At 37.5% G+C, this 26,830-nt stretch overlaps 3 protein-coding genes, 1 long non-coding RNA gene and 1 pseudogene across 5 annotated transcripts; 2 read left to right on the top strand and 3 right to left on the bottom strand.

Annotated features, from left to right (window-relative positions):
- Window positions 1-1,615: 1,615 nt before the first annotated feature.
- LOC126716107 (22.7 kDa class IV heat shock protein-like) lies at window positions 1,616-12,494 on the top strand. 2 transcript variants are annotated; one of them, XM_050417111.1, is made up of 2 exons: window positions 1,616-2,267; window positions 12,151-12,494. In XM_050417111.1, the coding sequence occupies exons 1-2, from the start codon at window positions 1,876-1,878 to the stop codon at window positions 12,320-12,322; spliced, it is 564 nt and encodes a 187-aa protein (XP_050273068.1). In that variant the 5' UTR covers window positions 1,616-1,875; the 3' UTR covers window positions 12,323-12,494. The 2 variants fall into 2 exon arrangements, with proteins under 2 accessions (XP_050273068.1, XP_050273067.1); XM_050417110.1 differs by having other exon boundaries at window positions 1,649-1,967; window positions 11,851-12,494.
- A 1,412-nt stretch (window positions 12,495-13,906) lies between these two features.
- Window positions 13,907-15,217, bottom strand: LOC126716105 (uncharacterized). The gene is made up of 2 exons (XR_007652007.1): window positions 14,888-15,217; window positions 13,907-14,187 (listed from the first exon to the last, which is right to left on the bottom strand). It is a non-coding gene; the product is annotated as an uncharacterized LOC126716105 (long non-coding RNA).
- Window positions 15,218-16,233: 1,016 nt separating this feature from the next.
- LOC126716104 (60S ribosomal protein L44) lies at window positions 16,234-18,417 on the bottom strand. The gene is made up of 4 exons (XM_050417107.1): window positions 18,256-18,417; window positions 17,058-17,237; window positions 16,607-16,681; window positions 16,234-16,478 (listed from the first exon to the last, which is right to left on the bottom strand). The coding sequence occupies exons 1-4, from the start codon at window positions 18,256-18,258 to the stop codon at window positions 16,419-16,421; spliced, it is 318 nt and encodes a 105-aa protein (XP_050273064.1). The 5' UTR covers window positions 18,259-18,417; the 3' UTR covers window positions 16,234-16,418.
- LOC126716246 (U2 spliceosomal RNA) lies at window positions 16,814-16,997 on the bottom strand (annotated as a pseudogene).
- A 4,905-nt stretch (window positions 18,418-23,322) lies between the features above and the next one.
- LOC126706183 (uncharacterized) lies at window positions 23,323-25,655 on the top strand. The gene is made up of 4 exons (XM_050405503.1): window positions 23,323-24,115; window positions 24,200-24,370; window positions 24,445-24,902; window positions 24,981-25,655. The coding sequence occupies exons 1-4, from the start codon at window positions 23,323-23,325 to the stop codon at window positions 25,494-25,496; spliced, it is 1,938 nt and encodes a 645-aa protein (XP_050261460.1). The 3' UTR covers window positions 25,497-25,655.
- The last annotated feature ends 1,175 nt before the right edge of the window (window positions 25,656-26,830 follow it).

Below are 26,830 nucleotides of genomic sequence, written 5' to 3'. Positions count from 1 at the left end.
ATTAATTTTTATGCCTTATAGGGAGGAGTACATAAATTTGATTTTGGAAGATGTTGGAAAAGTCAATATCAAGAGGGAGAGCAAAAAACTTTAGGGGGGTTTATTTTCTTATTTTCCTTTACTTTTAATCTCAGAAATGTGCATACTCTAAATGTGGTACATCTATTTTGTTATTTGTCGATTACATATAAAAAAAAATGTACAGGGTAGATTCTTCTTAAGAGATGCAACACAACAGTCACCTTTCTCTCTCTCTCTCTCTCAATAGTGGAAATAATGATTTCAGAAATTGTGTAAATTGGCATTATGTTGCCTTTTTAATCCCATTGAGGTCTAGCATCTTTGTTTACTGGCAATGTTAAAATTTAGATACATCTTGGACATCAAGAACAATTAATGTAATTTATGAAAGATATTTGATTGAATGAGTATGGAATTAACTATATTCGTGTAATTAATTATATTGGAGTGTACTTATATCAGTTATATATTTTCTAAATATGATCTCATGATATCTCATTGTATGTGATAGATTTTATTACTTTGTAAATGATAGATTTTATTGGTTTGGTATATAATTTATACCATGATATAAATATATATATATATATATATATATTTTTTTTTTTCATATTAAGTTATTAATAGCTTTCCCGTGCATCACACGGGTTAGCGACTAGTTTAAATATATATATGTGTCAAGTTCCCTCCTAGAAACTTAAACTCCGACCATTTCTCCTTATCCCAACAAACACTTATACCTGTGGAGTGATCATCACACTAAGAGTGTGCGATGGTATTAAAGCTTCTATTTTACTTAGTATTAACCTTTTTAGAAAATCAAGTTTTGAATCTTCTTTCCCATTTGTCTTAAGAAAAAATTAAAAATAATTCCATACAAATTAGAATTTAGTTGAGTATTATTAAAAAAATAATAATAATAAGAATGGGGGTTGGTGGTTAAAGAACTATTTAAAAAAGAGGCATTTTTTTTGTTTGGTCAGTAATGGAATTTTCATTAAACTTAATAATTAATAAGTCTATTACATCGTAGACTAGTTTTATCAGAAGCTATTATACTTTCCACCACAGGCGGCGGATACAAAAAAATAACAAAAGAGTCTACACTGCTAGCACCAAACTTGGCCAACGCATTAGCACATTGGTTGGCCTCCCTATATATGTGAACTATCTGTTTGTTGGGGATCTCGCTCAGCAGGTTCCTGCAATCAGTTAGTAATGGTTCCATTAACAAGTTGGCAGTATTATTATTCATCAACAAAACAACACTCAATGCATCCATCTCAATAATTAGATTATTAAGACCCATCTCCTTGACTAATAGAAGCCCATCTCTTAAAGCCCACAATTCTACCATACAACTATTGGAGCACCCAAGAGGCCTTGCATAGCCAAAAGAAGCCCTTTAGTTCTATATCTTCCATTCAAAAAAAGAAAAAGAAAAAGAAAAAAAAGAAGCCCTTTAGTTGAAAGTGGCATGTGTCCTTCCCTACTTCCAGATCATACGGTCTTTCTCTGGAACATTCTAAAGAACTCTCTCATCTAATCTAATAGTTTAGTTTTCTCGGGAAAATTCTATAGCCATGCCTCTCTTTCTCTACATCATCATCATCATGCATCCAAATTTATCTCTACACTGTCCCACATTTCACTCATTCAATTCAGGACAATATCACGAACAATCCAGAAAAGCAAACGCACAAAACTGACCTCTCCCATCTCCTATAAAACCCCAACCCCAACCCCACCTTTAACACAAACCAAGTTACAAGTTCACAAATTAAAGCAAACCCACCACTCAATATATCCTTCTCCCAACTACTACATTTCTATTCCAAACTTCAAAACCCCCAAATGGGCAAGCCAGGCTATACCATGTCTCTGCTTCTAATGGTACTTGTTGGTCTTATGGCCACACAGGCCAATGCGTTGATGCCATACACAAGGTCCCTATGGGACATGATGCTTCCATCTGAGGACCCTTTTAGAATCCTTGAACGAACCCCACTAACCATCCCCAAAGGCATTGAGAACCTTGCTTTGGCACGTGCAGACTGGAAGGAGACCCCCACAGCTCATGTCATAACCTTGGACATACCTGGGATAAACAAGGATGATATCAAGATTGAGGTGGAGGAGAACAGGGTTTTGAGGATCAGTGGAGAAAGGAAAGGTGAAGAAGAAGCTGAGGGTGACAAGTGGCATAGAGCTGAGAGAACTAATGGCAAGTTCTGGAGGCAGTTCAGGTTGCCAGGGAATGCGGATTTGGATCATGTTAAGGCACATATTGAGAATGGTGTTTTGAGGATCACAGTGCCAAAGTTTGCTGAGGAGAAGAAGAGGCAGCCTAAAGTGATTAACATTGCTTTTGAGGGGTCCTCTGGTGAAGACATTAAGGCTACCAAGGCTGATATATAATGCACAATGCTTTGCATGTTTTATTGTGTCTTACTTTTGTATTGTAATATGTATGTTTCTTTTCTCAAAAAAAAAAAATGTATGTTTCAAGGAAAATATGACACTCCTTTGTACTGGGAGTTTGGTTTTGTATTTCAAGTTTTTGTAATCTGGTCATGATGCAATCAAATCAAGTTCTCTCTCTCTCAACCTATGTCGCCGGCAATCTCTCTCTCTCTCTCCATTCTCAAAACAAATGCTTCAAGAGTATGTTGGTTTGGATTTATGGTTTCATTTGAGTCATCTCAAACCAAAGATTTATTTGGTCATATGGTAGTGCGGTGGTGGTGAGGTGGGTTATGGGACGTGGGTTTTGGGATTAGATGGGTTGTGCAATGGTAGATTCCGGTCTATATGGTAGTGGATTGCATTGGTGCGTTAATTTGGTTTTGCGATAATGATGGTTGGGTTGCGAATGATGGATGTGATTTTCAATAGGGTAATGCTGATGGCTGTGGTGGTGGTTGTAATGGGTTGCTGGTGAGAGGGGTGGTGGTGGTGATGGTAGCTAGTTGCTGCTGCTAATGGTTGTGATTTTCAGTATGAACATGGGTATGTGACTTTATGAGTATAGGTATGTGATTTTCGATGGTTGTAGTGGTGGTGAGCTATGGTTGTTGTGATGTGGTGGGGAGAGACAGAGGAAGAGAGGCATTATTATGGTGAAAAGCGAGACAATGAATAACATAGAAAAAGAGGGAGTGAAATAAATTAAAAATAAATAATGTTGAATGTGATGTGAAGAATAAGAAATGAGATACTGGATGAACTGTAAAATGAATTATTAAAATGGATTTAAGTAGTTTTTTAGAGCGTACGCTAATGCTTATGGAAAACAATTTGCTTAGAGGATTGTGTTTTCTTATATGTACAAAAATAGGCATTGATAGAAAAATAATATAAAATTTCACTGAATTATCTAACTATATTTTTTAGCCATTCTCATTTTTTACCGAGATTATTCAAACCTATAACTTGTAAATAATAAAGATAACTATAATCTATCCCAATAAATTTGAATTTTGAACCGAAATTAGCCCCAAATGTATAAAGAGACGTCACAAATTATCCATATAACAAATCTCATCAGCCATCATAATATAAACATACTCGAGCTAGTTTCTTTCACCCATTGTGGCACCACAACATCAGGCTTTGTCTGCCCTCCATAACCTATTTGCTTGCGAACATAACGCCGTATTCCCTGAGCAGAAAGGCTATCCTTTCCCTTCTTGTACTGTGTGACCTTATGCAAGGTGTGCTTTTTACACTCCTTGCTCTTGCAGTAGGTCTTCTTTGATAATGATGAGAAAAGCAGGGGGATGCCTTTTTTTTTAATAGTCGTGTTAATGTAGTATTTATTTTGTTACCTCATTGGTCTTTTCGGTGTTTTCTGCAAAACTAGTTGCTAGTTACTTGTGATATATGTGTGGTTAAAGATTATTTTGAATTATCTTGAATGGTTGTTTGCCACTTCATCTAAAAAGGTTTTCTTTGTAGTTCTTGTGACTGCCCTGCATCTGGTGAAGAAGACGAGTTTATATACTTTATTCATTGTCACTATCTTTAGTTTTATCTTCTTTGTGTGCCCATGCTTTCAAATTATGTTATGTTATTTATTTTTAAATTAGAAACAATAGAATTTAATTATAACCAATGGTCTCTTTGTCACAATACTAGCTCTTTATCATTAGCCTAAGACATTATTGAATTTATTTATTTGCTGGTAGGATTCAAACCCAAATCCCTTATTAAACAACAAAAAACTTTATTAGTTGAACGTTTTTAAATATACATATAAAAAAATATAATTCTTAATAATTAAGTTGGTATAATGTAAAGGATTTTATCTTTTTGTCATATGTTAGATACTTGTTTTTATAATTTGTTCTTCCTCACATTTGTTAGCTTTGGACCATCAGAATAGATTGACCTCTGGCAATGTGGATGCTACTGTATGATTCATTTATGGTTTTGATTGTTTTACATCCAATACCTCATGTATATAATGTGAACACCTTGTGTGGAAGTATGGACATTGTGTGAAACATTGTATATTTGGGAGGCTAAAATAATTTTCAATTCAAAATTCATATATATTCTCAGGGCAACACTCTAGTATTAGTTTTTCTTCATGATTCACTAGTCATTATAGGAAGACTCCAGCAAACTCCACTGAATGAAAAGAAGGCTAGTGTTGATATGCAAAAAGAACATTTTAAGAAACGTGCTCCTAGAATTTCCTGTTAAGAGATCATGGTTGTAAATTTCTTTCCAGAGTTATACAAATTATCTGCATATGAAATATATTTGAACGGAGTAAGTGAGAAAAAATACTCATGAGATGGACTTCTCAATCCGAATGAGTTCTTTTGTAACATCTAACATACTTCATTTTCGGGTTTGGAATTTGACTCTGAAAGCTGGGGTGGTTGGGATTTGGATGGAAGCTTGTCAAAGCTTACTTCTGCAAATCCCTCTTTTGGTGCCGTTCTGCTTGGAGGGCTGTCTCTTAAGATGCTGAATGGAGCACTCAAATTCAGGTTCCTTGTTCTAAACCAAACTCTCTTGGTTGACGCATTTCATAATTTCCCTGGATTAAGCAAACCTCATAGTACTGTTAAATATGCTATAAAGAAGCTGTTGGGTTTGGGAGAGCGGAAATCAGGAGACGTATTGGATGGTGTTGCTGAACAGATAAGGAATTTGAGAAAGAGATCTAAACGATTAAAAGAGGTAATTATCTTTCGTGCTAAAAACTTTCCTTTGTGTCTTTTTTTATTTTTAACTTTTTTGAGTATTGTTCCTAATGCCAAACAGAAAGCTAAATTCAAACTAGTTGTTTTAGCACTCTTTCTCTCTTAAAAACAAGCAATTGTATTGTTGTTTTACGATCCAGGACCTAATTTCTATTCCATTTTATTTATTTATTTATTTATTTTCCCCTTAACACTTTTGTCTTAACTTCCTTTCTCATCATGTAAATGCTAGCGACACTTGAAAACTGTGGGTGGGATGTTCTTGAATCCTGCGCTGGTGTTTCCATGGTGGCCAAGCCCTCTGCCTATCTCAACAAGATTGTTAAGCTCAAGAAATCGTCTAAAGACGGAGGAAGCACAGAAAATGATGCAACTTATGAAGTCAAGCTTGATGACATAAATATCAGGGAAGCCATCTTCAAAGCCACTGGTTTTTGCATCAACAGCAACTCATGGACTGGGATTCGTGGCTATTGCAGGTTCACAATTGCTTTAGAAGAAAGTGAATTTGAACGGGCATTGGATTGCATTATCAAATTCAAAGAATCAGTGCCTGAATCACTCTGATATTGTCTCCAAGTTTATTGTTTTCACAAATTAAGCATCATAAAATAAACCAATCTTGTTGTCAGTTCCAATTCCACAGAACTTAAGTTGAGCTTTCTTTCCTCAAGTCAGCTCCAATTGGGTTTGTTGTAAGTCCTGCAGAGCTTAGGTCAAGCATTATTTCATTGACTCGGCTTCAACTAAATTTTTCTGTCTATATGAAAATTATACCAGTCAATCTTGTTCTTATTAAACTGACTGATGTGGCTTTATAGTACCAATCTTCTCAGTTTCCCTGCTATATGTGAAAACCATGGATTCAGATCCTCTTGATTTTCTAGGGTACTCTTCCAAATAAATTTCCTTAAATCTTAACAATTCTTTAATGATTTAATGGTTTGAATTTTGTCATGTCAGCATTTAAGGAAATCTATTAGTAGAGTACCTTAGGAAATCTAGAAGACCTTAATCTGAAAATTATTTATAATACATGTAAGTTTTCTTTGTATTTTTATTTTTTTTGCATTTGGATTCATTATGTGGATGTTGAGTTTAATGAAGCATGTTAGTGCCTATATATTGTACAGCTGCCATACACATAGTTAAAATTGAAATTTAAAACCTTAATAGGTGTTTAATTGATGAAAAAAGTAGCATTTCAAATGGTTGAAGTTAAACTATTCTAGTAATTTGACTCAATGCAATAATAATTGTTTTTTCTGAAGGTTGACGATGAGACTGCAGCAGTCATATCCTATCTACATTCTAAATATTTCCAGTTCCAACTAGAAGGTATTCAGAACCAAAAAAAAAAAGTTCCTACTAGAAACTAGAAAGTGATAATTAACCTTCAATAGTCTCTTTCACATAGGTACGTTCAAATCTCCTAGTAGTACCATGGAGTTAGCTCCAAAAGGATTTTTCCTTGTATTATTCATGTATGTGGACAGAGAAATTATGAACACTTGGGAGAATGATGGGGGTGCTCGAATAGCTTGGATTACCATAGTAACAAAAGAAAATACAAATACAAAAATTGATGAGGCTTACCTCTCTTGTTGCAACGTTGCAGGCATCATTATGCATAGCATGACAGACAATGATTCATCATGTGTTTAATAAACCGTAACTTTGTATGTATATTTATCCACTGAAAATCATACAAAATAGATATTATTATTTGGGTAAATTATACTCTCCCTCAAGTTTGGGAGAACCTCAGTCAACTCCAAACTTAAAGGGAAAAAACAAGCAATTCCAATGACATTCTTTTCACCAAATACTACTAACTTGAAAAGGTCTCAGGAAATATGAGTGTAGGGGCCCTTTTTTTTGTGTATGGTGTATTGGGCTGGGCTGCCTCCTGCGGTGATGAGCCCGAATGTTTCTGAGTAAGGGAGTTGGGGCTGGTCCAGTTGTAACTCAACTTGGGCCGGTTTGTGCACAAACTTATGCCTTGTCTGCCAGGAGTAAACTTACGGCAAGCAGCATTGTTGCAGACGAGTTACGGCAGGCAGATATAATAATAACCAAAAACAGAGTATCTGACTATTTCAATAAATGACTATGTAATCCCTACTTATAAAGCACGATTACAGTCATGATGATGTCAATCACAGAAAAAGTAAAGAAAATAATACGAACTAATCAAATGGGCATAAATCAAGTTTTAAATTTAGTCTGCCGAAGCAAAACCAAAGAGGGGAGAACGCCTCTTCTCAATGCAAATAATTTCCCAGGAAAAAGATCCTGTCGTGGGGATTAATGGCTTTGAGGGAGTCGGGTCTGAATGGTTATTGCTCAAAAAGAAAGAGTCCTTGTTTACGTTTTGGAAGAAAGCAAGATTTGAAGGAGGAGAGAGGGAAACCGATCTACAGGTGCATGCCTACTGTATTACCTCTCCTTCTTCCTTAACTTTCTCTCTTTTCTTCTCTGTTTTCTTTCTTATCTTTTTTTTTTTCTCTTCTTTTTACTCTGTTTTTCTTTCTACTCCTTAAAAATGCTCTGTTTTTCGATCCCATTTTCAGGGCACAGCAAGGGCCCTTTTATAATGCCTGTCGTGACCAATGTTTTACCGCTTTGCCCCTTAACCACCTTTGTCTGGTCTGGGCGTATTTGCCGACCACCAAGTCTGTGCGACATCCATCCTTGCCAGATAGAGGCAGGTTTGTTTCGTTCCTCTGTATACCGTAACACTTCTTCCTGCCACGGTATAAATGCATTCTCTCTCTACTCTCAAGGCATGCACCCAACGGTTCCCCCTCAAACTTGCCTTTTTTGGGTGGTCTGTCATCCCAGCAGGACGTACCTCCCAAAAGGGCTTGAGCAGGAGGCGCAAAATAGATTTTTTCCCCTTTCCCCACCACCAAACCATACCCCCCTTGCCTCTTACCTCTGGCCCATGGCCCTACCATGTCCTATATTGGCTGGGTACAGGTTGGTGGTGCCTAGGCCTTGCGCGTGCTTCTCTTTCAGATATGTCCAAGAGTTTGCCTGCTGCTCATGCGTCTGCCGTGATCTAGAGGCTCTCCGTCCGTGTTTTCTGACCTTTTATGTGGGCTTTTCTTTGGTTTTCCGCTCCATTCAAGAGCTGGGTTTTGTCTGATGATGGGCCTTACATTTCTTTGGTCCATTCTTGATTTTCTTTATTTCTTGCAACGTTGGACTGTTATTCCTACCGTAATAATTTAATCCTGCTAGACCTCCTTTGGGCCAGCCGTTTATCATTTTTCTCAGTGGCCTGTTATGGGCACTGTTTTGCTTTTACTTATGGGCTCCTATGTCCCTTTGGGCTTTTCTTTGGGCATCCATGGCCCGATTGCTTTCTTTGGGCTTCCTTGGCCCGATTGCTTTCTTTGGGCTTCCTCGGCCCGTTTGCTAATTCCACACTCCCATGGGCTTTTTACTAACTTCATTGGACTTCCCCGGCCCAATAACCTTATTCTTATCTTTGGGATTCATGGGCCTGCCATAAACCTCTTACGCTCTTAGTTTGCATTGTCTTGAGCCTGCGGGGACCCTTTCTCACTTTTCTACCTCGTACATTGCCCATGTGATGCTATTTCTTTCTTTCCTGGCTTCTTGGAGCCCACTTGCCTCTTCAAGACCCATTTATTTATTTATTGGGCCTGTGATCCATTATTCCTGCCGCTTGGGCCTAATGGGTTTTTGCTATCTATTTTGTCAATTCTTTGTTGCCCTCATCATTGGGCTTTCTTTCTGCCTGGGCTTCCATAAATGGCCCTTAACAATGAGCACATATAAAAAATGCATTAAATTTTAAAGTATCTAATCCAAATTTACTGTTTAGGGTACAAATGTATTCTAAAAAAAAAAAAAAGAAGGTATGCGGACAAATTTTACAATTGCTTGGGAAAAGATTTGCCAAACAAGATGCAATGGGGGTCTTGGAATCAGGAAAACAGAAACATTCAATAAAGCCTTAGTAGCTAAACAATTCTGGAGGATAGGGCAAAATCCGCAATTGTTACTAGCCAAAACCTTGAAAAGCAAATATTTCCCCAAGATCAACCATATATGGGAAATAGATCAAGTTCCTAAAAACTCCAGCAAGATGTGGAAAAATATATGGCAAACAAGGAACTCCCCACTAGCATAAGCAAAGTGGCAAGTGGGAAGAGGGGACAGCATTAGAGTGAGAGACTCCCTTTGGTACAAGCCAAGGAGTGCTGACTATTTAGATCTTCTTCAACTACAGTATGGTACAGTTAAAGACCTTATGGATCCTATATCGAGGAACTGGAATAGTAATTTGATTAATACTGTTTATTATAGGACTGAAGCAAAAGCTATCCTAAGCATGACTTTTTCCAAATTTGGAAACATTGATAAGGTAATCTGGCCCTTCTCTATTAGTGGCGAATACCAAGTGAAGAAGGGCTACAAAATGTTAACGGCCTTAAATCAAGAAAATGCTAATCATAATGACCACATAAGGAAAAAATGCTGGCTTAATCTATGGAAACTGGGGATTCCTTTTAGGGTGTCTACCTTCTTGTGGAAAATTCTTCACCGTGGACTACCTACAAGAACCGAATTAGCCAAGAGGCAGATAATTACAGATGATACTTGTGCGGTTTGTGGAGAAGACCGGGAAACTCTAGATCACCTGTTCATGTCATGTCACTTTGCTAGAGCTATATGGTATGGTGCTGCGCAAGGGCTGAGAACTCATTTGATATACACAACAAATATGGCTAACTGGATGAAGTCACAAATTGAAAATTGTAATATAAAAAGTCAAAGGGATATAGAGATATTGACTGAACAAGGAGCGATTCTTTGGACAATTTGGAAGACAAGAAATAGAGCTATTTTTGAGAGACTAGAGCCAGACATCCATCAAGCTTTGCGTACAGTCCAAAGATTAAAGAGTGAATGGATGCAAGCAATGACTTTCCAAGAGCAACGCTACTATGACCCACAAGAGAAAAGATATTATAGAAATTTCTCAAACTATAAGGAATGGCAGATTTTAATTATCATAGGAAACAAAAACCTTCACGGCAATACAAATTGGGATGGAGGAGCCTTTGTGATTAAAAATCACTTGGGACAGTCCATCAAGAAGGGATGTTTCTCATGGCATACGAGGAATAAGAAGACTAGCAATCTTTTAACTGTTCGTGAAGCACTCTGCGGTGCTTGGAAGGAAGGATATAGAAAAGCCATCTTACTTGTTAGCTCAAAAAACTTAGCGGATGAGCTGGCAACCATAAATACAAACAAGAAGGAAGCAGGGATTCTCCTAGAAGATATCCGAACCCAAAAGAGAATGTTTCAAAGTCTACAAATCAAAGTTGCTCCTGAACCCATTTTCAAAGAAGTCCAGCAATTGGCAATGATGGCAGCCCAGTCTTTTGTGCACACTCTTTGATTTTCCATTATTACCCAAAAAAAAAAAAAATTTGGCACAGTAGTTTTTGTTTTCAAGAGGATTTCCATTGTCCAAGTGCTTAAACAGTGTGGTTATGATAAAAGCCATGACCACAAACGGTTTTGTTTGCAACACCAATTAATAGGAAGGTGAAATTTTGTCTTCTTATCCTAAATTGGATTAATTATGTTTTCACTAATCATGGTTAAGATTTGATAAAGATTTTTTTTTTTTTTTAATTTAGAATATTTTGTTGCTAATATTAATGGAAGGAAGTAAACTATTTTTTTTTTTTAATCTAGTCAAAGGGTGTGTTTTTTTCCTTTCATATTCAGAATTCATTGTCATTCCTCTAAACCTCAAAAAAATGAAGTATAATTTACTCTTATTGTTTTATATCTAATCAATTTGGTGAATTACTCTATAAACTAGAATGCAAACAAATAATTATTGAAGTGTTTTTTTTTTTTTTTAATCATACGAGACACCATGTCTTGAACAACTTATAACTAAATAATTATGGTAATAAATTACTTGGTTTAACCATTTTAGAAAATCTGGGTTTGAATCTTCCTTCTCGCCCGTGGTAAAAAAATGAAAAATAATTCCATTCAAATTAGAATTTAGTTGGGTATTATTATTAAATAAATAAATAATTGGAGGATTAAAGAACTGTTAAAGAGAAGCCAGTGTCAGCCCTTTAGTTGAAAGTGCCATGTGTCCTTCCCTCCTTCCAGATCATACAGTTTTCTCCGGAACATTCTAAAGAACTCACTCATCTAATCTAACAGTTTAATTTTCTCGGGAACATTCTATAGCCATACCTCTCTTTTTCCACATCATCATCATCATCATCCATCCAAATTTATCTCTACATTTCTCTCCTTCATTTCAGGACAATATCGAGAACAATCCAGAAAAGCAAACGCACAAATCTGACCTCTCCCGTCTCCTATAAAACCCCAACCCCACCTATAACACAAACCATGTCACAAGCTCATAAATTAAAGCAAACCCACCACTCAATATATCCTTCTCTCAACTACTACATTTCTATTCCAAACTTCAAAACCCCCAAATGGGCAAGCCAGGCTGTACCATGTCTCTGCTTGTAATGGTACTTGTTGGTCTTATGGCCGCACAGGCCACTGCGTTGATGCCATACACAAGGTCCTTATGGGACATGATGCTCCCATCTGAGGACCCTTTTAGAATCCTTGAACAAACCCCACTAACCATCCCCGAAGGCATTGAGAACCTTGCTTTGGCACGTGCAGACTGGAAGGAGACCCCCACAGCTCATGTCATAACCTTGGACGTACCTGGGATAAACAAGGATGATATCAAGATTGAGGTGGAGGAGAACAGGGTTTTGAGGATCAGTGGAGAAAGGAAAGGTGAAGAAGAAACTGAGGGTGACAAGTGGCATAGGGCTGAGAGGACTAATGGCAAGTTCTGGAGGCAGTTCAGGTTGTCAGGGAATGCGGATTTGGATCATGTTAAGGCACATATTGAGAATGGTGTTTTGAGGATCACAGTGCCAAAGTTTGCTGAGGAGAAGAAGAGGCAGCCTAAAGTGATTAACATTGCTGTGGAGGGGTCCTCTGGTGAAGACATTAAGGCTACCAAGGCTGAGATGTAATGAAGAATGCTTTGGGTTTTTTTTGCTGGGTCTCACTTTTGTATTGTAATATGTATGTTTCAAGGAAAATATGATACTACTTTGTACCGGCAATATGGTTTTGTATTTCAAGTTTTTGTAATCTGGTCTTGGTGCAATAAAATCGAGTTCCATAAATTGGAAATTTCGGCCATGCTTTAATTAATACATGAGATTCTAATGCTAATATTAGTTAGAGTTTTGCCTAAACATTACATATTGGCTTATGTGATAAGTAAGTTTGAGCTATTTAACTAGAATATTGCAAATACTGCACTAGAAACGCGATCCTTCAAGACCAAATTTACTGTTTTGAAAAAATGAACAATTGTTTCTGGTTTATTTAATAAAACTCACAGGATAATAATTTTCATTCTCCTTCTAAATAAGATTTCAGTTGAGTCTATTTTCTGACACAATGAGTTAGCGGATGAGTTATTAGTGGCAAGGTAATATAATGAACATAACTTTTCCTGCTGAAGATTTGGTAGACCAATAATACAGCAGGGTAAAAAAATAATCCAAACAAGTTATTTTACATCCACAACTATCAAAATTAAAGTTGAAGTTATGTCCAGGTGGCTATTGCTAAATTTTTGTAGCACTTAGTTTCAGTAACTTCATAAAATAAAATAAAATGAATTATATAAGTTACTATACCTTAGTGGGTAAAAATAAAATGAATTATTTTATCGTATCTCTCTCTCTCTCTCTCAACCTATGTCACTGGGCTTCTCCCCCCCCACCCCCCCCCCCCCCCAACCCCCAATGCTGCTCTCTCAAAACCAAAGCTTCAGGAGTATGTTGGTTTGGGTTTATGTTTCATTTGGGTCATCTCAAATCAAAGATTTAAGGGTGGTGGTGGCGTGGGTTATGACATGTGGGTTTCGGGTTTAGATGGGTCGTGCAATGGTAGATTCCGGTCTATATGTTGGTGAATCGCAATGGTGCATTAGTTTGGTGTTGCGATAATGATGGTTGGGTAGCGAATGATGGATGTGATTTTCGATGGGGGTATGCCGATGGCTGTGGTGGTTGTAATGGGTTACTAGTAGGAATGGCAACGGGTCGAGTTCGGGCCGGGTTTTTCCATATCCGGACCCGACCCGCGGGGCAAGACCCGTGGCCCGGACCCGGCCCGTTTAGGGAACCGGGTTTTTTCCCGGGGCCCGGACCCGCCCCAGTCGGGCCCCGCGGGTCCCACGGGCCCCGTTTAGGGCTTGGGCCCAGTTCGTGGCCCAACCAAAAAAAAAAAATTTAAGCCCAGATTTATTTTTTCCTTAAGTTCAAGCCCAGATTTATTTTTGCAGTTCAAGCCTGCATATTCCAAATAAAAAAATTAAGCCCAAATATATTTTTGCCTACATTCAAACCTACATATTCAAATTCAAGCCTAAATAACGTGACCCAAATGCCAAATCATAAACTACTAATCATAAATCAATATATCACCTGTTAATTATAAATCTATAAATCAATAAACCATAACTAATATCAAATCATAATTCAATAAATCATAACCAAGATTTTAAATCAATAAATTACCTAGATCATAACTAAAATCACTAGCTAAACATAAAAATAAAATAAATCAAACAAGTCCAAGAAATAAGTATCAAAAGTTCAACGAGTCCAAGAAATTAAAAAGCTACAAAATAAATCCCACAAGTTTAGAATAATTACAAACCAACATATTAATCCAACAAGTCTAAGAAATTAAAAAAAAACTACTAAATTAATACAAAATGTTTAATCTTCATCAATTGTGATACAACTCCCATCAATTGTGGCACAACTCCCAGATTTGTTTGTGTCTGTGTTTGTGTCTTCCATCTCCGTTTTAGGCTCTGCATTCCCAACAAACACAAAAAACAAAATTAACAGAGTTAATTTGAAAATCTCTCACAAAATACAACAGCTCAATAGTTAACAAACCCAATAACAGTATAACATCACAAACACCTTAACCCATAAACCAAACCCTCACCCACCCAAAACCCAAATAAACATTATTATTATCATCACAACAAATTCAATGAAACACCACACATAAGACATTAAAACTTCACACCGTTGTTAGAGTACCTAATAAGGAAGACTGGTTCTTCTACAGACACACAAATTGAATTTGTGTGTCTGTAAACTTATTAGAGGAAGAAAGGCGAGATACAGAAGGCATAAAAGTAACTTGACAGTTGACATGGAAAAGTGGTTTTGGATTATCAATTGGAAGGAGGTATAAAGTACAGACTAGAAATAGTTTAACTTTGTTTCATCATTCTATTCAAACATCCCAGATTCTTATAATTCAATAAGTTAAATGTAACACCAACTGCTAACGGAATATGGTCTCCTAATTGGACCATCTAAGATAAACCAGGGCAGAAAAGTTCAAAAAGAGTGTGATTATGTAATTTATGATTTATAACACGCTTCATGACGTTAAAAAATCTAATCTCTTTATTAAAAAAGTTACCATAATTTCTGGTATTTAATAAGTGCACAATTAAGAAATGTTTTTGTCAGTTGAAAAGCTAGACTACTTACCCAGTCACCTGGGCAAAGGGAACGATAATCCTCGGCAAATCAGACTCTACACCTTTTGCTGCCAAGCACCTGCAGTTGAAATTGGTTTTTCATAAACACAGAGTGGTGGTGGTGATGGTAGCTAGTTGCTGCTGCTAATGGATGTGATTTTCAGTATGAATATGGTATGTGATTTTCTAAGTATAGGTATGTGATTTCCGGTGGTTGTAGTGGTGGTGAGCTATGGTTGTTGTGATGTGGTGGAGAGACAGAGGAAGAGAGGCATTGCTATGGTGAAGAGCGAGACAGTGAATAACAAAGAAAAAGAGGGAGTGAAATAAATTAAAAATAAAAAAAAAAAAATTTTGAGAAAGTAAAAAATAAATAATGTTGAATGTGACGTGAAGAATAAGAAATGATATATTGGATGAACTGTATAATGAATTGTCAAATTGGATTTAGGTAGTTTTCTAGTGCATGCGCTAATGCTTATAGAAAACAATTTGTTTAGAAGATTGTGTTTTCTTATGAGTACAAAAAGAGGCATTGATTGAATTAGATGCCAAGGTGGTAGTGGAGCTAATGCAGTCCAATTCTCCCTCTAATGCATTTTACTCTTCCTTGCTGGCTGACTGTAGGTTGCTGCTGGGAAAGCTTCAGCACTTCAGGGTGAAGCACGCTTTTAGGGAAGCGAATAGAGTGGCGGATGCTATGGCTAAGCTTGGAGGAGCGATGCAGGAAAATTTTGTTGTTTGGGATAATCCCCAATCTGATGTAATAGCAAACTTTGTGTATTTTGATACTAATAGGGATAGTGTATGTAGGCTTGTTGCCTCTAACTTAGCCGTTTTGGCTTAGTTGTTTATTAATAATAATTCCTTTTAAACCAAAAAAAAAAAAAAAAAAAGAGGCATTGATAGCAAAATAAAATAAGATTTTACTGAAATATCTAGCGCTATTTTTTAGCCATTCTCGTTTTTTACCCAGATTATTCAAACCTATAACTTGTACATAATAAATGATAACTATAATCTATCCCAATAAATTTGAATTTGGAACCGAAATTAGCCCCCAATGTATAAACTATAAAGAGACGTCACAAATTATCCATATAACAAATCTCATCAGCCATTAAAATATAAATATACTCGAGCTAGTTTCTTTCACCCATTGATAATGGTGGCACCACAACACAAAGTTACCACACAACCAGCTCCAGCAGCAGGCTCTGGATGTTTTAGTTATAGATCAAAATTATCATATCCTGGGACAGACATTGAGACTTGTCCAAACATCGAGACTTGTCCAAAGACCAAACTCACGCCTAGTCATCAAATTAAATACGTCTGACCCAAGAGAACAAGATCAATCACAAGCAGTTTCATTTGCACAGATAATCATTAATTCAAACTCCAATATCAAACTTATGAAATAAAATATATCAAAATTCACTCCAATGTTTTCCTAGGCCAGCAAATAACTATCCCATATTTGTCTTCAGGCTCCAACATAACTGAAAGTAAGCAACATAATAATAGAACAGAACAATCATTTAGAAAAGAGAAGTTCCCTTCCCCTTTTTGTCTCCTCCTATTTCAAAGTGCTTGCACCTCTGCAAAAACGAGTTGCAACAACCAAGCATTAGCAAAAGGCAAGAATAAAAAAGCCAAAACAAACCAGCAACATGTATAAAACAACAAGAAAATCTGTGGAGAAATAACAATGTTGCAAATCAATTACCTTAATGGGGTGCTGTGAAACATGTTTGCAGCCCTGGCACTGTAGCCTTAGCACGATCTTTTTGGTTGTCTTAGCCTGCTCACAAAAAAAGCCATCAATATATCAACAATAGACATTCTTTTATATGTAACAGTAGATTTCCATTAACTGTTTAAAAAATAACCCAAAAAAAATCAATTGAAGGAATCTGAATTATTATTTTTTTCGGTGGGGTGTGCCAAGCCTGCATTAGTGCATCGCATGGGAAACACTAAAAGGCCCCAGTAGCAAGCTACTGTAGTGGGCCTTCCCCCCTTAAAAAATTAGTTTAATATGATGCAACCCAAATGGGCCACATATCAGATATTAAACTGATAAGAACATGAATTAATCTTGACAAATGACTTGGTTTCTTTTTCGGCAGAGAGTTACATTCATGCAGGGGAGAAGAGGACAGAAGTAAAAATCATACCTTCTTGTGGAAAACAGGCTTTGTTTGCCCTCCATAACCTGATTGCTTGCGATCATATCGCCGTTTTCCCTGAACAGCAAGGCTATCCTTTCCCTTCTTGTACTGTGTGACCTTATGCAAGGTGTGCTTTTTGCACTCCTTGCTCTTGCAGTAGGTCTTCTTTGTCTTAGGAACGTTCACCTGTGGTTAACAGCATACAAACCATATTTAGGAGTGAAGGTAGGTACCATTTGGCCATGTGCCATTGGCTAGTAAAACAGCAATCAGTTGCAAATTCAAGAGAAAATCAGCCATGAGCGCATAGTGATCCACCACCATTTTATGATTACTAAAACAAGCAGCTATGACATTACAAACATCTTCTAAAGTGAGCAGATCCATAAAATTTAATTAATGCCGAGAACATCAAACTAAAACTGTAAACCATTTAGGATCATTTCTCGAGGACATTATTGATTATTTCCATTCCCCTTACCTCAAAATCAAAGTTCTGTAGACACCAAAAACAGCACCCAGTTATGATCATGTCACTGGGGCCTTATTCCCATCTCCCTTATCCCAATATTCGAAATCATATAGATACCTAAACACTCCTAGTAGAGTCAATTTTAGAAAAAGAACCTTAGCATCAAAAGCAGCGGTTCTTCTAAAAACACAAACTGGTTTCATGTATATCATTGAACTCCACAACTCATAATCCCCATTTACTTACATTTCCTACACCACATGATACATCACACCTAAATAAAAATCTAATTAAAAAATCACCTTGATTGCATTCAGCCATCAGAAACAAGAAGCAAATCACATATGCCAAGCTATCACCTTGCACCACTTTTCAAGGTGGCTATTAGAAAAAGAGAACTACACACCAGAGAACCCAGAACACACATAACATGTCAAGCATAAGAACAAACAAGCAAACCACATATGGGTAGCTAAGCCATGAAATTGGGTAGATAAACAAGCATATATGAGAAAACCCAAATCACAGACAAGATGAACTGAGAGACAAACCATATATTGGTAGCTAAGCTAACAAATCTAGCCCACAAACCCCTACAGCTTCATATAGTATGTTCAAATATTAATCTTGAGCTAAGCATAGCAAAATCCAAGACCAACAAAGATAATAACTTATTCATTTCTAGAGCGACCAAATACCCATAAAAATTTTGAAGAGAGCGAGAGAGAGTACCATGGTGATGAGAATCAGAGCAAGCGAGCGAACCAGGCGTGTGTTTGTTGGTATAGGAAAAACCCTAGCGCATTGATATTAGTTTAGCTTTTATAGGGTTACGGCTCGGGGCTTGTTAGGGTTTGGGCTTTGCTTCTTTTTCTGTTTGTTTGGCTGCACCCGATTTTATATTCGGACATCGGAATTGGATGTCCCGGTTTTTTAAGTGAATTGGGCCGGAAAAGGGTAACGGAGTGTAACACTTTGTAAAGAAAAAGATAATAAAATAGTTGTATTGGATTTAATAATCATCACAAAATAAAAATAGTATTTGTGTTTTATTGGCCAACATAACTATGTGTTGAATTCGATTGAAAATTTTAATGTACAACACAAATATTCTACCTAATATTTACCCTATAATGACTAGAAGACACGGAGATGAAGATCTTATATATGTATAAATTGGAATCCCACCCCAAAATGAGTACCCTACTTCTTCTTAGGTTTCGTTTGGAAGTTTATAAAAAAATGAAATGGAATGATCATAAGGGAATGGAAATGAATGAAATAGAATGTATTTAAAGCAAATGAAAGGAATGGAAAAAAAATTAAATTAAGTAACCTTGATTGGATGTTTTAAAATAAAGGAATGAAAATGAATGGAATATAAGTAATCTTGTTTGTGAGTAACATAGAGGGAATGAAATTAAATCATTTTATGACAATATTACTATTAGACCCCTATTTTAAAATAAATGGTTGAATATATAGGGGTATTTTGAGAGTTTTAGTAAAAAATTCATTAAATCTAATTTAATTTCCTCTTATTCCTCTCAATTTTAAGAAATGAAAATTTGAGATTTTAAGGGAACAAAGATAAATGAATATTCTCTCCTACACATTCTATTCCCTCCCATTTAAACTACCAAACAAGGGAATGAAATTTTCATTCCCTCCATTAAAACTCCAAAAAACAAAGGAATGGAAGATTATTTTAAAATTATTTTTTTCATTCCATTTCCTTCTCCTAAACGAGGGTTTAATGACTTATTGAAAATAGAAAAGTGAGGATCATAACGAAATTGTATTTTTTATATATATATATATATATATATATATATATATATATATATTCTCAATGTAGTTCAATATTTTTTGATTTATTTATATCTTATTGACTTGGTATAATATTAGTGTAGGGATGAAGGGCTTAGATAAGGATATTGGGCCGTGGGCCGCACTCGAGGACGTCAAATAGCCTGAGGACAGATAAGTACTAGTCAAGGCATGAAGATTATTGGGCCGAGGAAGATGTTTGGTCATAATGAACAGGTGACATTGTCCAAGAAGCAACCCCTCCTTAGCCAATAAAGTGGAAGCCTAAAGTCCGACCACCCATCAAGCAGTGGCAACGCCACGTTATGCTCAGGGTGTTCCTAGGAACACCTTGACTTGAAAAAAAAAAAAAAAAAAAAAGGACACCCTCAATCAAAATTAGGAACACCCTCAAATAAAATAAAATAAAATAAAATAAAAAATTCGACTAAAATCTGGGAAAAAAAAAATTGTAACAAAGCAAAACAACGAACAGCAAGACCACGGCAAGCCCAACAGATTATAGAGGAAGCAAAACCACAGATTCTCAAAAAAAAAAAAAAAAAAAAAACAAACAAACCCCAATACACAGCAAATCACTAAATTAGAAACCTCAAATCAGTAAATTAGAAATCACTAAAGCTAAAGCAAACCTAAAAACAGAGCAACGCCTCCCCTTAGAAGTTAGATTGGTCCAGTTGCAGTCCAACTCCATAGCACATCGTCGCTCATTAGAGATCGTTAGTCGGAGATCGCTCGCACATCGTCGCACATCGCTCGATGGTCACTGCCTCAGCCTCAGCCTTCACTCTTCAGGCCTTCCTACTCAGCTGCTCTGGTGCTCCCTCAATGTATTTCTCTCCTTTTTTCTCTCTGACTCTCTCTCAGTCTCTCTCTCTCTCTCTGAAATGAAATGAATGAGTCTCTGTCTCTGTCTCTCTCTTTATTTTTTAAGAGTAACTTTATTTGAACTATGAAGAGTAACTTTATCTGAACTATGATTGGTTGAAGCAGTGAAGCTTTAACTTTATTAATATTTTGCCTATTTTTTGACTTTTTGAATTTGGCTTTATTTTATGATTCTTATCTATTGGTTAGTGTGTGTTGGTATTGGTATTAGTGTTGGTTAGTTGGTGAGATATTGTTTTTTAGTGTAATATTATTGTGATTTGTGATTGTGAAATTTTCTGATTGGCAGCTGACTCATGACCTTAACAATTAATAATTTAATTAACCAATACATTATTAAAGACAAACAAATTAAATTATGTTAGACTAAACAACAATTAATAATTTTATAATTAATGAAATAACAATATAACTAATTAAAGTTTATAAAAGACAAACAAATTAATAAAACAACTAAACAACAATAATTAATAATTTTATTAATATTTCAAATGAACTTATAGTTTATTGTATAGGTACCTTTGTTCATTTCTTTTCTTTTCATTTTTTTTTTCCTTTTGAGGTTTTTCGGTGTATAAAATGCAAATTTGTTTTGGTTTTAAGAACCTTTTTTTTTTTAAAGCACAAACTTCATGCCGGTCAAATCTTGAATTTCAGCCGGTATTTACCGAAACATCCCGAAACACCTGAAATAGACTGAAATGACCCGAAATTTTTTCAAAGTGAAATAGGAACACCCTGGACAAAATTCGTGGAGTCGCCACTGCCATCAAATACTGGACAGTAGGCAACCGTGCTTAGGAGGATAAACTTAAGAAAAAGATGAGTCAATAGATAATTGAGAAATATCTAGGAAGAACGCTGCTACCACCGCATTGAATGCTCTGCTTTGCATCTAGCCCCCTAACCGCATTAATGTGGAAGTGATATCTGAACAGTGACTTTCAGCCGTACAGCTACCCACAAAGACTTTAGAAAGGTGTTGATGGAATAAGTATCAAGGAGATTAGTAATCTGAGCTACACGTGAAGGGCTGAGATGAAAGAGAGGAAGGGAATATAAAAGGGAATGACTCCATTACAGAAAGACAGGAGGAGAAATCCAGAAAAGAAATCACTGTGTAACCAAGAACTTTTTTTTTTTTTGTTGGAGAAAGTCTGTAACCAATAACTTGAATATTTGTAAAAGTCTAAGAGAAATATATAAGAACATACCTACCTCGGACCCGATCGATGAGTATTTTTCATTTTCAAACTGTTTGTCTTGTTCATTCTAATATCAACTAGCCTATTGTGATCTACATTCTAACTCATTGAACATTCAGTAACAAGCCGATTCTCTAACAAATTTATTGTTTTGGGTTCATTGGGCCATTGTCCAAATCTCCTAGGCTGTGAACCAAAACGTGTCCTTACAATTAGTATATTATATATTATACAGTAAAAGTTTGACTAATAATGTTTATTTGACAAGCTTGTAAACAAACTAAGCTTTGTCAAGTAGTGAGTGTTTGAACTTGGCTTAACGGCGAAAGTAACATCCAAGCTCAAACCAAGTCTATAAATGATATTTAAGTTCAAGCTCATCAAAAAATCTAAAAGCTTGAGTTCAAGTTGTTAAGCTTCAAATCCGACACAAGTACATTGTCAAGTTTGTTAAAACCTTATCTGGTCCAAACTTCCAATTACTTTTTTCTATTTTTGAAAAAAGAACTCTCAGTTACTTAAAATTAATAGTAAAATACAAATTATAATTTTCAAGCTTATTATTAAGCTCTTAAACAAGCCTAAACTTAGCTTTTTAATTTTTTAATTAGTATCAAGCTAATGTTCACAAATCTATTCATAATTTTTTGTTTCCCCTTGAATTTAGTCTATTTATTAAATAAGCTAAAAACTAAGGCTCAAACTTGATTTGTTTATACATAAACAAAAATGAATGATTTTTTTTTATTGAGTCAAGCATGAATTATGTATAAATGACATGTGATGATTCCTTGGTTATCAGTGGGTTGATAAGACTTGAACGTTGATCTTCGGGCTATCTCCTGTAATACCAAAGACACAGAATCAGAGGGGACCGGTGTCGACCGGCCAAAAATCCTCCGATGATCAAGTTAGTTATTTGGAACTCTCTGTAACGAAGAAGTGTTCTCTTAAAAGTAAGAAAGTGTCTGAATACCTTTTTCCTTCATCGAAGAAGCCTTATATAGTGTGTGGAACGGTTATCTATTTGGTAACCGTTCCCAGTGTCGAGGAGTCCGGAGAATTGGGAGTAACCGCTGTGGAAGTTACTTAGGTCGGACGGGCCGATGAACTCGTCCATCCATAATGAAGATGGACGAGACCTTCATGAGTAGCTCGTCCACGTTTAGTCCATCCATAATGAGGATGGACGAGACCTCCAGGATGATCTCGTCCACTTTTAGTCCATCCATAATGAGGATGGACGAGACCTCCAGGATGATCTCGTCCACTTTTAGTCCATCCATAATGAGGATGGACGAGACCTCCAGGATGATCTCGTCCACTTTTAATGAAAGACGGACGAGATCATCTTGGAAGGCTTGTCGTCCATAAATGACGAGTAGATCTTAAGGTATTAAGCCCGTCCATATACGGACGAGGGTCGCTGGTACGGTTGCAATTCTCTCCGCCTATTGTTGCTTCTTTCGTTGGACGAGACATATGGACGAGTTATGGGTTTGGGGATTCTGTGACACCATCAGTTGCCCCCTCGTCCATGTGAGTCGTCCAAAAGGTTGAACGTTCTTGGGCACAATTGGTTAACGATTATTGTACCACGTGTCCTTTTCTTATTAGAGACTGACTCTGTCGATTTATTTTTCCAAGATTGATGCCACGTGTTGCTTCTGTATTGGTTGGGTCGTTTCGATTACCCAGGTCAGCATCCTATAAATAGTGGAATGCCTCCCTTGACCCTCCTCATTCCAGAAATTTTCTTCCTTGACATCCATCGTCTAGAGCCTCGTCTAGGAGTTCTCTGCGTCTAGAGTCTTCTTCCGTCTAGAGCCAGGTACTCTTCTTTTTCTCGTCTTTAGGTTTAAGTTTCTTCTTAGGGATGTCTGTTGCTTCCTCGTCCACAGATAGCCTTGATAAGGTTATAGACGAGTATTGTGATGATACTAGTGATAGGTCTAGCTCCAGGAGTGTTAGTGATGAGAGTGGAGGAAGCACGGACGAGAACTACTCTTCTGGGGCCCCTGGGCTTCCTATTGAAGTCGTCCAAGAACAGCTTAGGAGAGCTTCTGGCTCTCAAGCTGGTTCTCCGTCCAATCCTACGGACGAGGTAGAAACCGTCTTCAGTTGCGCTGTAGGCGTCCATTCTAAGACGGACGAACAGAGGTTAGGTAACCTTAGGTCCTGGTATCAAATCCCAGACGAGTTTAACCCTAGGCTACCCGTCCGTGGAGAATGGTGTTGTGAGCCCCGTTTTGGAATAGGCGTCTATGAATCTTACTTCCTAGGTGGCCTTAGGTTTCCTTTAAATGCCTTTGCTAGGGAGTTACTAGTCAAATTAGGTCTAGGTGTTTGTCAATTCAATCCCAACGCATGGAGATTAATTATCTCCATGCAAATTTTGTGGAGGGAAGTTTTTGGTAGGGACCGTCCTCTTACAGTGGACGAGTTCCTTTATTGTTATAAACCTTCTGCCATAAGTCAGTCTGAAGGTTTTTACCAATTTACTGCTAGAGGGAATGATTGTAGGTTGATCAAGTCCCTAGCTTCGTCTGATAGGAAGTGGAAGACGGAGTTTATTTTTATTTCAGGCTTCTGGGCAGGGAACCCTGTGGACGTTGGCAGGGATCCCTTTCCTCCTTACACTGGGGACCTGGGGAACCTTCGTCCAGAAGGTACGTCCCTTCCCCTCGTCTACTTTTATTCTTCTATTTAGTACATTTACAATTTCTAACCTTTGTTTGTTCATTGTTTTGTAGCTGCCAAACGTCCGTCCTTGAGCAAATTTCACCGTGACCGCGTCCACAGGGCCCGTCTACACGCAGACAGGAGCTTCCATTCCCTTGTCACGCTTAGGCGTCTGGCCAAGTGGGGTTTAGGTCCCGAGCCTTCAGACGAAGCTATAGCCCACGAAGTCACTGTGCGAAAAAGTAAGTTTTTAACTTAACCTTCCTTTCTTTTTCTTTTTTATGTATACATTCCTCATTTGTTCATCTCGTCCTAGGAATGTCAACAATGAAAGAGAACCGAGGAAAAGAGATCGCAGGAGAGGGGAAACGTCCTGAGGGTCAAGCCCAGGATCGTCCAACGGCTGGGGACAAAAGAAAGTTCTTGCCTAAGAACATTGATCTGGATGGGCTCCCCAGTCGAAGAGATAAAAGGGCTAAACAAAGCTCGTCCAAGGTGGTCAAGTCCAAACCACCCTCGTCTCAGCCTGCCGTCCAAATAGTTGATGTGGACTCGTCCACTCCAGTTGAGTCCACCCCGTCCAAGACTCCTCCCAGAACTCCTGTGGCCAGATCTACCATGCCTGGCTCGTCCCAGCCTTCTATGAATATTATTGCAAATGAAGACCTGGCTTGGGAACGGTTCCAGATGGCCGTCAAGGACGAGGATATAAACATGTGCTATAACATGGGCTTGAAGGAATTTGAGCATTCAGGCGTCCATGACCTTTTCAAGGTATGCCAGTATCCCTCGTCCTTGTTTAGTTATTAAACTTTCCTCATTTAATCATTCTATGTTGTTCTCTGTTCACAGGCCATGTCGAAGTTTATAGCAGCGTCTAGACAGGCAACGGAGCTGGACAAGACGAGAGTCTTGTTGGAGACGAGGATTCAGGAGGTGAACGCTGACTGTAAGAAATGGGCTGGGTTTGCTGAAAAAGCTAAGGACGAGGTCAAAGAGCATAACAAGCTGATTGAGGAGCTAAGGACGGATGCATTGGAGAAGGAGACGCGCATTGATCACTTACAACAGGTGAACAATGAGTTGAATGCTCGTCTTTCCAAGGCAAGAGAGGACGCTGTGGCTGAGTTCAAGTCGTCCAAAGAGTATACAGACACTTTGGATCGCAATTATGCAGCTGGTTTTGAAGATTTCAGAATGGACGCTGTTGAAAACTTTCCTGAAGTTGACTTCAGCACAATCAAGCTTAACCTTGCTGCTGCCACAAGCTCTCTCCTCCAGACTGGCTCTGATGATGTCAACGTGGAAGACGACGCCAGCACTCAGCCTCCTCAGGACGAGCCTACAGTGAATGCTCCCCCTTCTTAGGACGGGATTTTAAACTTTGTAGCTTTGCTTTTTCTTTTTTTGTAACTTTTGTGTTTGGTCCTTTGTTTTTGGACCTTCTTTATGTAACAAGAATACATTATACTCGTCCATGGTTTTAGGACGGGTTTTTTAAGTATACTATTTCTACTTTTCAAACTAATCAAGGGTTTTTGGACGTAAGATGTCCACCCTTTGAATGAAGTTTTATTTTCTTTGCATGGATAAATGATTTCATTTTCTTTGAATGGACGAGTGATTTCATTTTCTTTGCATGGACGGATGCTGCTAAGCTATTTTATTCTTAGCTCGTCCATGCCGAGAATACATATTTTTCTTGTAGTCTAACTCGTCTTAGCAGGTAGTATTTTTAATTAGCTTGATTCGTCTTAAGACTTGCAAACTAATTTTTCATACCGTCTACTTATTTTGCCAACTTTTTGTCTCGTCCAGAATTTGGATTGTTTCAGTTGGCTTTACCTCGTCCATGAGTTGGACGAGTATGGATGTGGTTTCTTTTATTCAAGAAAATTTAGACGTTACATCTCTGCGTCCAGAGATTTTGTTCGTCTTGGATTTTTCAACCCTCTTGAGGATTGAATTGGACGATAATATCATGGAGAATTCACACAACATTTTGTACATAACATAAATATTGTTTACAGACAAGGCATATGCACACTGATGCCTTTTTATTTAATAAATACATACTTCATGACTTCGTCCATAACCACAACACAACTATAAAAAGTAAATCATAGTTTCAAACTTCACACACAAACAATACCAAACATAGTAGTATCAAACAGCATCACTCATAATAGTACGCTAGTAGACAGATAAGACCCAAGTCTCGTCCATAGGTTCACTCTTACTGGTAGTACCTCCTCAGGTGCTCCACATTCCAAGGATGTTCCAATTTTCTCCCGTCCAGGGCCTCCAGGTAGTAGGATCCTTGCCTTTTACAGTTGATTATTCTATAGGGTCCTTCCCAGTTTGGGCCCAACTTCCCATGTGCTGGGTTCTTGGTTGACAAAGAGACCTTTCTCAGGACGAGATCTCCTATATGGAATCGCCTAGGCTTCACCATCGCATCATACTGCTTAGCCATGAGGTTCTTATACTTTGCTGCCCTGTATTCTGCGTTTGCCCTTACCTCGTCTATTAGATCGAGGTTCAGACGAAGCTGGTCCTCATTATCCTTGTCTTGATACGTCATCACCCTGTGATTAGCCATATGCACTTCTGCAGGTATGACTGCATCGCTTCCATAGGCCAACTTGAAAGGAGTCTCCCCTGTAGGGGTCCTCACAGTGGTCCTGTATGCCCATAAAACT

Source organism: Quercus robur, chromosome 2 (assembly GCF_932294415.1).
Source record: "Quercus robur chromosome 2, dhQueRobu3.1, whole genome shotgun sequence".
Classification (NCBI taxonomy): Eukaryota; Viridiplantae; Streptophyta; class Magnoliopsida; order Fagales; family Fagaceae; genus Quercus; species Quercus robur.
This window is presented reverse-complemented; position numbering and strand designations above follow the sequence as displayed.

Bases quoted from the DNA above. Each gene is read 5' to 3' on its own strand.
- LOC126716104 (XM_050417107.1), bottom strand. The intron at 16,682-17,057 runs GTATGATTTTTA...TTTTGTGAGCAG, and splicing joins AGCCTGTTTTCCACAAGAAG to GCTAAGACAACCAAAAAGAT. The intron at 16,479-16,606 runs GTAATTGATTTG...TCGTTTTTGCAG, and splicing joins TTTCACAGCACCCCATTAAG to AGGTGCAAGCACTTTGAAAT.
- LOC126706183 (XM_050405503.1), top strand. From the start codon at position 23,323: ATGTCTGTTGCTTCCTCGTCCACAGATAGCCTTGATAAGGTTATAGAC. The intron at 24,116-24,199 runs GTACGTCCCTTC...ATTGTTTTGTAG, and splicing joins GGGGAACCTTCGTCCAGAAG to CTGCCAAACGTCCGTCCTTG. The intron at 24,371-24,444 runs GTAAGTTTTTAA...ATCTCGTCCTAG, and splicing joins CGAAGTCACTGTGCGAAAAA to GAATGTCAACAATGAAAGAG.
- LOC126716107 (XM_050417111.1), top strand. From the start codon at position 1,876: ATGGGCAAGCCAGGCTATACCATGTCTCTGCTTCTAATGGTACTTGTT. The intron at 2,268-12,150 runs GTTGCCAGGGAA...GAGGCAGTTCAG, and splicing joins AAGTTCTGGAGGCAGTTCAG to GTTGTCAGGGAATGCGGATT.